The 13,618-nt window shown below is 55.6% G+C and overlaps 1 protein-coding gene across 3 annotated transcripts; it reads right to left on the bottom strand.

Moving 5' to 3' along the window:
* Positions 1-20: 20 nt before the first annotated feature.
* Positions 21-13,496, bottom strand: RELL2 (RELT like 2). Of its 3 annotated transcripts, none has more exons than XM_074915935.1 (8): positions 13,098-13,496; positions 9,654-9,867; positions 7,939-8,004; positions 7,799-7,865; positions 7,290-7,478; positions 2,649-3,219; positions 990-1,032; positions 21-725 (listed from the first exon to the last, which is right to left on the bottom strand). In XM_074915935.1, the coding sequence occupies exons 1-7, from the start codon at positions 13,257-13,259 to the stop codon at positions 991-993; spliced, it is 1,311 nt and encodes a 436-aa protein (XP_074772036.1). In that variant the 5' UTR covers positions 13,260-13,496; the 3' UTR covers positions 21-725; position 990. The 3 variants fall into 3 exon arrangements, with proteins under 3 accessions (XP_074772036.1, XP_074772037.1, XP_074772038.1); XM_074915936.1 differs by lacking the exon at positions 13,098-13,496 and adding an exon at positions 10,609-11,212; XM_074915937.1 differs by lacking the exon at positions 13,098-13,496 and adding an exon at positions 9,957-10,164.
* Between the last annotated feature and the right edge of the window lie 122 nt (positions 13,497-13,618).

Below are 13,618 nucleotides of genomic sequence, written 5' to 3'. Positions count from 1 at the left end.
CCAGTTGACTGCCGTGGGGTTCAGCAGCTTTAATGGTTTTAGCTTGTCTATGTACAGTGCAGTTACACACCAAAGCTTGCCCTGGGCACCAGGGCTGGCCGCTGGCCTGTCCGGGGTGTGATCCTGCCCCCGGGGCTGGGCTCTGGCCCCTCCTGTGCCAGGACGGGTCTGGAAGCTCCTCTCTCTGCCAGCATCTCCCAGGGACCTGCAGGGTCCCTCGCCGGTGCAGGATTTGTGCCTGTGACCACTCTGTGTGGCAGGGATGCCCAGGGGGGCTGTGCTCTGCAGTGGATGTGCTGGGTGGGTGAAGGGGTGCTGCCACCCACCCTAAGGGGGGGGGCAAAGCCGCTGCCTCTGTCCCTGCACCTCGCCGCAGCCTCCTCCGATGCATCCTTCCCCAGCGCTGGGGGGCTGCGGGGGCCAGGTGGGCAGCGGGGACTGGGCTCTGTCCTGCCCCTGCCAGGCCCGAGGGTCCCCCAGGAGGGTCTCTGGGGTGGGTACGGTGGGTGGGAGTTGGGTACCTATTGCCAATGGGATGAGGTCTGGCGCCGAGTGCAGTTGTCTGTAACATCGGCGCGTCGCTCCGGCCATGCCAAGCACGTAGCTGCCCACCCGGGGCTGGGGCCGACTGCCCCACGGTCCCCCCGCAGCAGAGCCCCTAGCCCAGCATGGGCACTAGGGGCCACACACCTCCTGTCCACACTCCAGCCGGGAGCGGAGAGGAGCTGTGGGGAGAGGGGCAGGATGGGGCTTGTCCCCACGGCCGTGGCATCCCCTGCCAGCACAGGCCAGGCTGCCCTGGCCCCGTGTCTGCCCGAAGCTGGCACAGCTGGCAGCCAGCAGGTAAGAGGACCTGCTCACGCAGGACCCAGTGCATTGGGAACCAGCCCTCTTGGAGAAGGGGTTCACCCTCTCTCCACCACTGGGCTGCCAGTGCCTTCCCCCCCCGACCCTGGACATCGCCCCAGGGACTGGGGACAAGCACTCACGTCACACGGTTGCTCCTCGGTCCTGCACCATGGCGCTGGGCTCCTGTGGGAGGGAGGAGGGATGTGGATGTCAGGGTGTGGGAGTGCTGCGAGGGAGAGGGGACAAGACGGGCTCTGCTGTCTGCAGCAATCATGCCCAGGCTCAACCCCACTGAGGCCCCGTCACCTGCAGTACATGTTGAGCAGTGGCTAACAACACTTGTGGTGGCCCTGGCTGGGACCTAAGGGACAAGGGATACTCCAAGCAACACCAGGCTCAGTGGCAAATGTCCCAGTGAGGTCCCATCACCATTCTCTTGGGCCCCTGTATTCGGGAGCATGCTGAAGAAACACCCCAAAGTATGGCACAGGGTCTGAGACAAGAGCCTGCCATTACAGAGGGGACAGACAAAGAGGGGAAAAATCACAGTATCCCTGGCCTTGTCTTCCATGTGAATCTTTCCCTGGAGATCAGAGGGGCCATGGCCATCTCCTGAGGTGTGGTGGGCCATGGGAGAAGAGAGGACCTGTTGCTGCCTCTCCAGGTCTCCAGAGAAGAGCTGCAGCCCATCCACTCTGTCTGGCGTGATGGCCTTGGGCTGCCCTTCTCCATAAAACAGTTCAAGCCTCCAGCCTGGAGGAGCCCAGACCCTTCCAGCCCAGCCACCAAAAAGCAGAGAGACACAATAAACACAGCGTGTTCCTCGTTTTTGCCTTAGCCTACATGTAGCTAGGCACCTTTCCCCAGGCCCACCTTGGTAGGGTGACACCACACCAGGTGCTTTCCCCCAGTCCCCTTACATGAAAACCATCTTTCCCCAATTGCAGAACCACGTGAGTTAGTGTATGTGTTGGGTGTCTGCTACCACCACTGTGTCATTTGCTCAGTGGTAACAGCCTGGAGGCAGTGGCAGAGAGCAAATCCCCCAAGTCAGAGGCCAAGTAGATGGTGTCCTTGCCAGTGCTGCCCTGGAGCACTCTAGCACCTCCAGCAAGGGGTTGGGTAGGAAAGCTGGGAGATACCAGGGTGCTGGGAGCCCCCCAGTTGGCCTAGAGTGGGCTGTTCTCCTCTCTGAGCATAGCCAGCACCAGCCCCTCCAGGGCAAGGAAGAACAAACAAGAAACAGCCAGTTGGCTTCCCTATTTCTGAGACTTCAAGGCAAGAAAGGCTCCTGGAGACATCTGTCCCTGCCTGTACACTGCTGGCCATGTTGAGCCCCAGCACTGCAGTGAAGCTATAGTTTGGGGGGGACTATCTGCAGCAGCAGAGTTCCCCAAGGTCAAGAAAAAGTGATCCCAATGGATCCCTTGCCTGAGGGGCAGCTGGCAGCAGGTCTGCAGCATTTGCAATGCAAGTCAACCAGTGACCTGCCTTTTCCCCATAATGCAGGTACCAGCAGGGTGGGAACTGTCATGATGACTCTGCATGCCCCAGACATTAGAAAATGGGAAAATGCAATCAAAAAAGGCAAGCAGAAACAGGGTGGGCAGGACAGGGCGGGTTCCATGCTGCAGTCAGCCCAGTACAAGTCTCAGCTCGCCTGTCCTCGCTGCACAGCTCACACCACCATGCTTTGCTGGTTGATCTTGTCGGCAGCAGGATTTGGGGTGCTGTGCCACAACCCTTCAAACCCTCTAGCTCAGGGGACCACAGGGGGACAAGGAAGAGAAGGAACCTACCTGCTGCCCCATGTCCTCCACTCCGGACTGTTTTCTGCTGCTGTCATCTTGTCCCAACTCCTCAACCTGTTCATGTAGACTCAGGCTCCCATGAATATCCGACACTTCATCTGCTGACCCCAGTCCAGTCTCCTCCAGGCAGATGCTGGCTCCTTCCTGCACCAGCTCTCCTGGGATGCTGGGACTCGACCCTCCCAGCATCCGATGGCTCAGGAGCTTCCGCTGGCGGCTCATGCTCCCAGGAGCAGTGCCAGCATCCTGCAGCGAGCCTGCCATGCCGGACCCCTTGCCCACCCATCTGCTGTCACGAGTGCTGGAGCTGACTGGTGTGTTCGGGGCTGGAGTGGTGGAGCGGCTCTGCTCCCCACCCTTGCTGCTCTGGGCACCCTTCTGGACAGCTCCGTTCTGCAGGCCACCAGTGGGGACAGTCCCATTGCGAGCCCGCTCGTGCTGGAGCCGGTCGCTGCTGCGCTCCAACTCCTCCGTGCTTGGCTCCCGGCTGCCGTCAGGCAAGGGACCATCCTGCTGCTCGTGGAAAGTGGGTTTCTTCCCGATGTGTGTGACACGAAACCTGGAATGAGTGCAGGATGGATCAAAATCCCTTCCCTCCTCTCTCCCAGCTGTATTTCCAGCTTGCCTGAACCTCCAGCCTTGGATCTCCTTTCTCTGTGATGTAGTGGTGCTGATCTCCAACCTTTCAGACCCATTCAACACCACTGACCCCCACTCTGGCCATGCCTTCATTGACTTAATCCCATTTTCCCCTTCATTTTTGGCAGAACAACTAGAAAGAGGATGAAAATATCAATCCAGATGTTGGCTGGTCCAGAGCCCACCAACAAGATGGGTTACAGCTCTTGGAAATGCTCTGAGATGCAACCTAGATGAAAGGGGCTTGTACAGAAACTCAGGTGTTGATTCAGAAGGTGAAATGCAAACCAGCTAAGCCTGGTGAAGAAGGGATGGCCGTGCAGAGCTGCATGGATGTTGCACCCAGTGGCGGATTTCCATCAGGGGAACAAGAGCCAGAGTTTTTGGCAAGAAGTACACGCTGAGTGTCAGAGACAGGGCTCAGCAGTGAGCTATATTTGGGTACAGAGATCAAAAGCCAAGAGGAATTGTTTGGCTAAAATCAGCCAGAGCATGTTGTGTGCCATCCCATGGAGTGATGGATGGTACCTAGGTGGTTCACCAAGGTTCCACCATGTGTCAGGTAACAGCTTAAATCTCCAGGATAGGCAGGAGAACAGGTGCAGAAAGTAGTCTGACACCCACAAAGGGTGTGGTTATAATCAGAGGTGATGCAATATTGCATGTGGGAAGAGGAGAAAAGTTAGGGATCTACCATAACTTTGGGATTTCTGAGGGGTAACACATAGGCAAAGCCTCAAAGTCAGAATTGCAAGTAAGTTGGTTGTGACTAACACCGTGACTCCTCTTCATAAGCAATGCAAGCTACTGCTGGATCAGCAGATAGGAAATCTCTTCCACAGTGAGCTGGAGTCCACCAGCCAAAGAACACTGATCCCACCACAGAGATCTCATGCAGCCATGACTCACTCAGCAACTGCTCTCTCTGCGCTTGAGTCACATGCAGAGAGGCTGCAGATGGCCCTGGCTCTGCTGGGGTTCAGCTGCAAGTCAGCATCAGGGCAAAATACAATTTCAGCAGTGAAGTTCAAGCACTGCTGGTGTTGAAAGAAGAACAAGACCCAAAGGTCAAGCACATGGCAGTACAGCTATTCTGAAGGAAGAAGCTGAGAAAAAAAGTCTGAGAGATAAGAAAAGATGCCAGATGAGATGCCAGAGATGAAGAAGAACACCACCAGAAGAGGACCAGGCAACAGTCTGTGGACAGTACACACCCCTCAGCACTGCAGTCAGAAATGCTGCTCATGATTAAAAGGGACAAGAAGAGAAATGTTTCAGTTCCAGGCAAAGTACCCACAGGACTGCTCAAGTCAGGCCAAGCAGCAGCAAATGTGACCTTTCAGGTCTATCCAGATATTTGAGACAAGGCACCAGCACTGAGATTCAGGAAGACCAAACAACATCCCAGTCCCAAAGAGGGATGGGGAGGAGGCACGAGTAGCAGGATCATCTCTTGGTAATGGCATTGAGCAATGTCATCCTGGAAGAGCTGGGAAGAGATTCAAAGAGCAGGCAGGGTTCGGACTGGAGGGGGCACAAGAGGTAATGTAACCAACCTGAGGGGAAAGGCAGGAGAGTGTTGGCTGTCTGCCTAGTCAGCATCACTGAGGCATTTGATTCCGTAGGACGTGACACACCTTGACTGATAGGGCTAAGGACAGGGGGTCAGACACAGATGCTTTGGTGGACAACACCACTGACAACAATTGGTTTAGGGAAAGCCCTAAGATAAACTGTAAATCATTCAGATCATATAACTCTGATTACTTCAGAAGTATAGAATAATTTAGGTGCAAAAAAGCCCTTGGGAGCTTTCCAGTCCAACCCTCTGCTTGAAAATGGGCCACCTCCCACTCTCAGTCAGGTTGCCCAGGGCCCTGTCCAGTCAGGTTTTGGAAACCCCTGAGGATGGAGATCCCTCCACTCCTCTGGGCCCTGTCCCAGGGCTGCACCACTCTCAGGGTAAAATAGTTTTTCCTTATGTCTTTCCTGGATTTCTCTTGTTGCAGTTTGCAGCCATTGCCTCTTGCCCTTCCCTGTGCATCTCTGAGAGGAGTCTAGCTTCATCTTCATTTAAACTCCTCCCACCTCTTTGAGTAGTTTTAGAGAGCAATGAGATGCCCCTTCGCATTTCTCCAGGCTAAACAAACACTGTTCCCTCAACAACTCACATGCCACATGCTCCAGCCCTTGATGATCTTGGTGGACCTTCACTAACCTCACTCCTTTCCACTCCTTTAGCGATGACCAGACTCAGCCAATGAGCTGTAGGTAATAGGAAAGGGGGCTGGACTCTCAACCACTCTGTCCAAGAAAAAACTAATAGCAAAATAGAAAGAAAGGAACAGACCTGAAGATTGTAACAGAGGAGGTGAGTTAAAGGAGCTTTTGTATGTAGGATGAGCCATGAGTCAAAGTACTTCGTGCAGTCAAGATATTCATAGTAAATAAGACACAGCAAGGGCAGTCCCAGAAAAGTCAGCCAGGATCTGAAAAAGCAAAGGGCCAGCTTGGAAATGAGAACCAGAATTTGGAGGTAGTTTTGTACCTCGTGGACACATAGGTCCCTTAGCAGCTGGACCTTATACCAAGGAGATTCAGGAAGTGGAAGCTGTTAAAATAAAACCTTGGAGAAATGTAATGACTGTCCCATGGAGAAGTCTGATGTGACACAGGATATTAACAAGAATAAAAAGAGAAAACCAAGATCTGAGGTATCGTGCCTTTAGGAAAGGAGACCATCTTCTCCAGCACCCAGAGGTAAGCAAAAGGAGGCTGAGAAGAGCATGGACAAAGGACACAGAGGAGTGGATGGGGCTGGGCACCAGCCAGAGAATGAGCTAGCCATGAATACAAAACTGTGCAGAGACCTGGCTTACCAAACACCACTACCTAGGACAGCTGACAGCAACGGGCAAAGAGGAAGCCAGAAGCTGTCAGTCTCCAGAAGGTGTGATCTTAGCTGGAGTTCAGCACAAGGAGGTCTGGCATGTCTCTTCCCTTCACCAGCTCCCCATAAATCTTCCTGTTCATCTCCCTGCTGAGACTCCTCGCTGTGAAAAACCCACACCCCCGTGGTGCCCACTCTGGCTCAACATCACCATGAAAGGACTGTCTCTCTAGACCACAACATGCAGCTTCATCAAGGCTTAGGCCCTGAACGAAGACCTGCTGCGGGGTCTGAGTATAGCAGAGCTTTGTGTCTCACCAGGTTGCTCATCCAGGGACCAGTAGCTGCTCATCACCCTGCCCCAGTCACCACTGCAGGAGAGAGCTGAGCACTGCAAAACTTTGCTCAAGGTCTTGTACATGTTAAACCTTTCTGATGGGGAATGCAGATTGTACTAAAGATTACTGACTACACAGAGACCACAGGCAGCTCAGGAAGTCCCTTGAGGTGAGACCACATGGGGAGTGGAAAAGTATTTGTGGGAAGTATCAGGTACACTCCTCTATTCTTATATTCCTGCCATGTCATCTAATTGCAGTTATCATTGGAGGCAACGACCTAGAGGAGCACAGCCACTTTTTCATTCTGACAGTGGTGGCTGATAACTTGCACCTGGGACATGCTGTCAACTCCTGCCCCTCCTAATGAGAACCCTAAAACCTGGAGTCACTGCCCCTGTTGGGCAGCAAGAGCCCTGGTTGCACATAGCTGGGACAGCTGGCTTTGAAAGGACGTGGATTTGGGGCTCTGCCCAGCACTGAGTCAGCAGGACAGACCAGGCTTTAGTCACCTTCCCGGAGAAGGAGGGAAGCCACCGGTGCATCATGGCCTGCCGCATGCCACAGGCATTTCCAGGTGCAAGAGGCACCTGGGTCCTCAGAACTCCCAACTGCAGAGCTACTACTGGGGCATCTACATGGGGAAGAGCAAGAGGGTACCTGGCGTAGGGCAAGTGAGGAAGGGGAAAGGAATAGGGGAACTGAGAAGACTCTCCGTGATGAGAGCAGATGGGCCATGTCTGGCAAGGTTCATTTGGGTACCTGCCCACTGAGAAGACAGTGGTCTCTCCAGGATGCATCCTGCCTTTGCCATCCTTGGACCGTCCCTGTCGATGCAGCGGGTGTCTCTTCCTCTTGCTGCAGTGGATGCAGGGGGCCTGCGTGGAGCCCAGATGCACCGTGTGGTGATGTGGTGGGCCCCCATCCTGGCTGTTGCGGTGGGGACAAAGGCTGCAATAGAAGGACATGACAGGTCATATTATCTGGAGGAGACTTCCCAACCCTAGTGCAGGCTCACTGCAGCAAGCCCTGAGAATGAGCAGCTCTGGAGAGGATGTCCTGTGAGCACAGGAATGAGGAAGCGCTATTCCCCCTGACTGTGGGGTGATGCACTCATCACAGCCCTCAGAGGAGCAGGAGTTCTTGTTGGGAAGGTGCTTTATAACAAGCTGGAAAGGAGCTGGCTGCAACGTCTCCAGACCAAGATGATACCCAAAGGCTGCTTCTCCCTTACTGTGTAGGAGCCACAAGCTAGTATAGGCTTCCCTCACCTGGGCACTGGCACTGGGATGTCCCCTTCATTGTCCCCCAGCATCTCCTTGAGGGCCTCCGCATTTGCTGAAGAGGAAAAAGGGAATGCATCAGCCAAAGTGGTCAGCGTATCTCCAGGCCAGCCCTAGGAAATGCTCACCTTCATTTTGGATGATGCATCTCACAATCTTCTCCACAGTGTCCTCGTTCAGCTCCTCTTCTTCATCTGCAAAGAGAAAATGTGGCACTGAGGGCTGGGAATTGGACAGTCAGCTCACCAGTCCCTCCCCAGGAACAGCCACATCACCGGAGAGGTTGGAGAAGCCTTGTGTCTCCCATCATGCTGGGAAGCTCTTGGGGAACACCAGATCCCTCACCCTGGAAAAGAAATGGCTAAAATGTCAGCCATGTGTGCCGGGAGACAGGGGTTGTGTTGCTCCTTCAGAACTGTGGAGCACCACAAGAAATGAGCAGGGAGCAGATTTGAAACACATTGAAAGAGTAAGCTCCTCATGGGAACAGTCCAGCCCTGGAGGGCCTGACTGCAGAATGCTGTGGGTGCTAAAATTCCCCAAGGGTAAATGGGACAAGTTCATAGAAAATAAACCCACTGGGGCTTGTTAAATCCAGAAAAAACATCTCTGGCAGAGAAAGCCCCGGAGCTACACTCTGTTGGAAGTTTAAAAGGGTATGCTGGGGAAACTTGGCTCAGTGTCTGCTCCGTTGTGGTATTCATTCCCAGCATTCATCATAACCTGCTTCTGGTCACTGTTGGAGGCAGGAGGCTTGGCTGGCTGGACCTTCAGCCCAGTCTGTGGTGGTATATGGTCCTGTGAGCAGGTCTTGTAGGCAGCCCCCTCAAAACGCACAGTCAGGGGCTGCTGCTGTGCTCCTGGAAGCCCACAGAGATGTTTCCCTGTGCTGTGGCAACTCCAGCAAGCAAAGCCAATCCTGGAAGGTTCAGACACTGTCTCCATGTCATGTGCAGCCGAGTCACTGAAGCCAGAGCATATCCAAGCAACCTGGAAGCCCCCGCCGCATCTGCAGGGGAGCTGGGGGAGCCCTGTTTCCCTCCTGTGCACAAGAAGTGGCAGTGGGATATGCTGACTCTCCCAATTGCTGACAGTGGCACAGAGGAGCCAGAGGAGTTATGTAGCACCATTTGGCCATGTTCAGGTAAGGAAGCATCTGGAAAAAAAGTTTCTTCTACATTTCAGCAGAGCCTCATGAAACCACCAAACAACAGATCTTGCTTGGACTGAGCTCTGGCTTGCACCCGCATTAGACACTGCACTAACTTCCCAATCCTACTACCCAAGAGCCAGTTGTGGTGGCCTGAAGTGATGTAAAAAATTCCTAAATGTCCTCTTCCAGTGTGGGGCAGAGATCCCAAGGAAACACCCCTGTTCCTCTGGGCACAACAGGGACTGGAAGAGGACATGACCTATAGCAGACACCATGCTGGCCCCATGCCAGACCTCCTAATACCAAAGGGGCATAGAGACAGCTCATGCCCTGGCTGGAGGATGCTTTCCTTGTAGGGGACACGGGTTATAATTCAGACACTGGCTGTTCATCAGAATTATCTTTTGGTGATAATGCCACTTTGGGAAGGACCATCTTCCTGACACCACCAGCCTCTGCCAGCCTGCAGAGCCAGCAGATCAGAGGGCTCTCTGGGCTGTAGTCTCTGATCACTAGGGAACACTGTGCTTCTCTCACAACCCATCCCTTTTTCCCAACACAGCAGCATGTGACAGGTAACCCTCCCACCCCCAGCCTGCATCCCAGAAGCATGTTTAAGGAGCATTGGTCTGAGCTGGGTAAAAGGCAGTGCCCAAGCCCCCACTGAGCCCCCATCACCCCAGCACTCACTGGCCTGGAGCTCTGCCAGCACGTCTTTGTTATCTGGGTCGAGCTCGTCCCGGAAAGTCCGGCACCGGTAACCCTTCTTCTTCAGGACATGGCAGATCAGGAAACCCACCAGTCCCATGATGAAGAAGACGAGGACGAGGAGGAAGACCATAGACAGGCTGTGCTGGGGGTCTGACTCCCCATCGTCGGTGCTGTTCTGGTCTGACATGCGGATCTAGGGGAACGAGGAAGACAGCTCAGACACCCTGGTGCTCACCCCCCTGCAAAGCTCCCCATCCTTTTTCTCCTCTTCCTCCTGCCCACCTTGGGCAAGGGTCAGCTCCCGGGGTGGGCTGGGCTGGGCTGCCAAGGGCTCATCTCTCACCCCACAAGGTCCGGCATGGTGGGGGGGCCCCACGGAGAAGAGGGCAGGCTGGAGGTGGCTCGGCGCGGTCTCCCAAGGACACTGCCGCTCTGCACGCTCCCGGCAAGAGGCATCCCAAGGGCAGCGGTGGCGGCGGCAGCATCCCCGCAGGCCCGCCCGGCCCCGGGCTGTGGTGCTCCCCTGGCCCTTGCAGGCGGCTTCCCAAGGGCACCAGTGCCCCGGCCTCTCGCAGGCTCTGTGGCGGGCGGCATCACCCCGCTCACCCTTGGGGGAGAACGAGCATCCCCCCCGCGCCGCCGCACTCCCCCCGCACCCCTCGCTACTCACGGCCGAAGGCCTCCGCCGGCAGCGGCAGCGGCGGGGCGGGCAGGGAGCCGCGGCAGCCGGGGCTGGCGGAGGGCCGAGCCAGGCAGCAGCTCCCGCATCGTCCGCCCGCAAGAACCGAGCTCAGTCCCTCCGCCCCGGCTCCCCTGAGCTTTCCCGGTTCCCTTCCAGGGGGCTCAGAGCTCGGCCACCCGCTCGCCGGCTCCGCTTCCCGGCGCGGGCAGGGTGTCCCCCGGCTGTCCCCTGTCCCCGCTGCTGCGGCGGTACCTGGGCCTGCGGTCCTCCGCAGCGCTCTCCTCTTCACCTTCACCTGCCTCCTAGCAACCCCGCATCCCCACGGCTGGGGACCGTGGCGAGCATCCTCCGGCCCCCCGGCTCCCGGCTGCCTGCCTTCCTCGGGAAGGAGCCAAGCTGCTTCTGGCTGCCGCGGCAGCCCGCCGCTGTCTGCCAGCGACAGCACCCGCCTGTCCCGACCCCGGAAAAAATCTCTCCGAAGCGGTTTCAGCGGATGAAGGTGCAGGGAGAACCTCAGGGAAACGCCGGCAGCCGCAGCGAGGAGCAGAGAGGAGTGCCGCTCAGGGAAGCCGGCGCTGGCAAGCTGCTGCCCGCCCCGGGGCAAATAACCTCGCCCGCATGTAAGCCAACCCCGACTGGCACCCTCCTTTCCGAAGCTCTCGGCGATTTTTAGAGCAATGAGCCGTGGCGATGGGAGGGCAGAGGGGTGGAAGTGGGTCTCAGCAAGACCAGGAGCCGTCCCGCACTGGCATGGGGGGGGGGAAGGGGTGCAGCCACCCACACCGTGATCACAGCACCGAGGAGATGGTGGAAAAGGAGTCCCGAGAGACTCTGAAGCCTGATGCCCTTTCCCAGACCGACTGTCTCTCCCTCCTGCATGAAAAAGGGATGGATAGGGACTTCAAAATCTCCAGCCATGGCAGTCCCACAATCTCCTTCTCCAACTCCACCACATTATTCCCTCCTTTGGAAGGCTTCACCCAAATCTCCTTTGCTACTGCAAATTAGTCTTGCTCCTTGCCATCCTTCACCCACCTGCCAGTTTTCTACCCAGATCTTGAGAAACACGGGTGACCCTTGAAATCCCTCCCACCCCATCTCTACTGGACTAAGTATGTATATAAATATTAATTTGTAGGAGTTACCCCACCACACTCTGTATTGCCATGAGACAACCTGCAACTCCTCTAGGCTTTCAACTACGCAATGATGAGAGCTCCTGTCCCTCTCCACAAGTGACCAAGAGTCAACTCTCAGGAGCCCAGGAGCTTCCTCCATCACCATGACTTCAGGAGTTCACTGCATTGTAAGTGTCACCCATCTGTCTGCTGTTCTGGCAGGGAGACAGGCCCTAAGATGGACCAACTATGGCAAGAAAAGGTCAACAAGACTTCCTGCTCCTGCCATGCATTGCTGGGGATGCAGGAGAGGAGAGGTCTTCTGATGCTGGACCAACAAGCTGCAACATCATGCAAGACCCTGCTGATCAAGCCCTTAAAGGCAGCTTATTCCTTGCACTAGTTTCTTCAAAGCGGGGACCTCAAGGTCTGGGTTTCTGCAGAGCCCTGAGGGCATGCAGTCATGGTGAGCTTATTCCCATTCTCCTTGTGCCCACGCACACAGGCTGTCCTGCACAATAAATTGCTCTTTCTCCTCCCAGGCATTCCCGCCCACCCAATGCATTGCTGCACCCTACCCCCCACTTCCAGCCTTCAATCATGCCTAGCAAAATGAGCCCAGGTTGCTCAGCCCTCCCCACTTTAAGGGAAGATTCGCATTTTCCCACAGCATCTGGTGTCAAAGCCTTTCCACAACCTGGGGGGCACAGGATGGTGCAGCACCCCACCTGGCCAATCCTGGCCTCCATAGAGTGAACTAGAATGAGAAGAGGGCTCTACTACCATGAAGCTGCTCCCACCTGGCTCTGCATCTGGATTATCCCAGTCAACAGTGTTTCTCTTTCTGATGTTTTCCCAAGGGCCCTCAATCTCCATCTTGCCTCCACCACCCCAGTCTCAACATCCCTCCAGGCTGCTCAGTCCTTTTCCCACTGCAACACCCCATTAGCACTTTAATGGCCAGACCATGAGCCTTGTCCCACACAACACCTCACAGGTGACTCAGAAAAGACACCACAGCTCCTCTCTGCCCTGAGACCATCCAGCATGGCAGGCACGAATACACACAGCTGAGCTCTCCCTTCCGAACAGGCTGGTCATGTCCATCCTGGCCAGTGGGGACAGTCCCTACATGGGGCTAAGCCCCACACCATGTCAGAGAGATGCAAACGTAGCTGTGGGCTGGATACTCATGGCACGTCCAGAGGCTGGGCACTGTATCCTCTGTCCCCTCCTGACCCCATCCCAGCTCCTGTCCTCATCCTGTGTGACCCCACCAGCCAAGGCAGCACAAGCTGAGACACAACAGCAATCCAGTCACAGCCATGGGACAGGCAGCTGCCTGCTTGCTGCCTGCCCACTGCACTCACTGCTGCCATCTTTCTGCCCTTCCTCCCCAGGTCACCCACTCAGGGCTCCCCAGAGGGTGCAGGCATGAATCCTGGGGGTCTTTGGAGGCTTTGGTGCCTCTTGTGACATTGCCTGGAAGCCCTTAAATTTTAAGCCAAGAGGTGGCCAGGGAGGGAGAGGACAGAGCAGCTAAGGAGAGGGTGGAGGGACAGCACCGTCCCCCCATTGCCCTGTCCCACGGCTAGTTCTGGTCCCAGCATATTGCCACGTTACCTCTCGTCCGCTCTCTTCCCGCGCCTCCTCCACAGCCATTACGACAGACGTCACCCTGTGAACAATGTGAACGCGCCCGCTCAGGGGATCGTCTGCCCCAGCCCCGCTGGTTGTCCACGTGGCAGCTAAACAGGACAGGTTGCCCAGCTCTGGTAATCCCATGGGCAGGTTCCTCCGGGGGTCTCCACTACGATGCTCAGCCTGAAAATTGCCATGATCTCTGCAAAAATGCTACATCCCATGGTGTCAAACATCTCCCTGAATCTTAAGCCCTTATTTAAGTTTTTCAAACATCCACAGCAAGCTAATGGCCTTTAAACCACAGCATGTTTTTTGTCTCTGAGAACAAAGAGCATCTAAAAATATCCCTCTCCGATATTTTCTTTGCACTGGTCTAAGATCCCTGGAGCAGTGACTATCTCCCAGAGAGCAAGTTCAGCTGGCAAAACAATCCTCACTGGAGGCAAGGACGTGTTTCTCCCCTTGTCGCCCCTTTCCCCCAGCCAGGCAGCTCGTCTGTG

Source organism: Athene noctua, chromosome 12 (genome assembly GCF_965140245.1).
Source record: "Athene noctua chromosome 12, bAthNoc1.hap1.1, whole genome shotgun sequence".
Taxonomy (NCBI): domain Eukaryota; kingdom Metazoa; phylum Chordata; class Aves; order Strigiformes; family Strigidae; genus Athene; species Athene noctua.
The sequence above is the reverse complement of the archived record's forward strand: the minus strand, read 5'-3'. Positions and strand labels throughout refer to the sequence as shown.

Bases quoted from the DNA above. Each gene is read 5' to 3' on its own strand.
- RELL2 (XM_074915935.1), bottom strand. From the start codon at position 13,259: ATGGGATTACCAGAGCTGGGCAACCTGTCCTGTTTAGCTGCCACGTGG. The intron at 7,866-7,938 runs GTGAGCATTTCC...TTTCCTCTTCAG, and splicing joins ATGCATCATCCAAAATGAAG to CAAATGCGGAGGCCCTCAAG. The intron at 7,479-7,798 runs GTGAGGGAAGCC...CTTCTATTGCAG, and splicing joins ATCCCAGTGCCAGTGCCCAG to CCTTTGTCCCCACCGCAACA.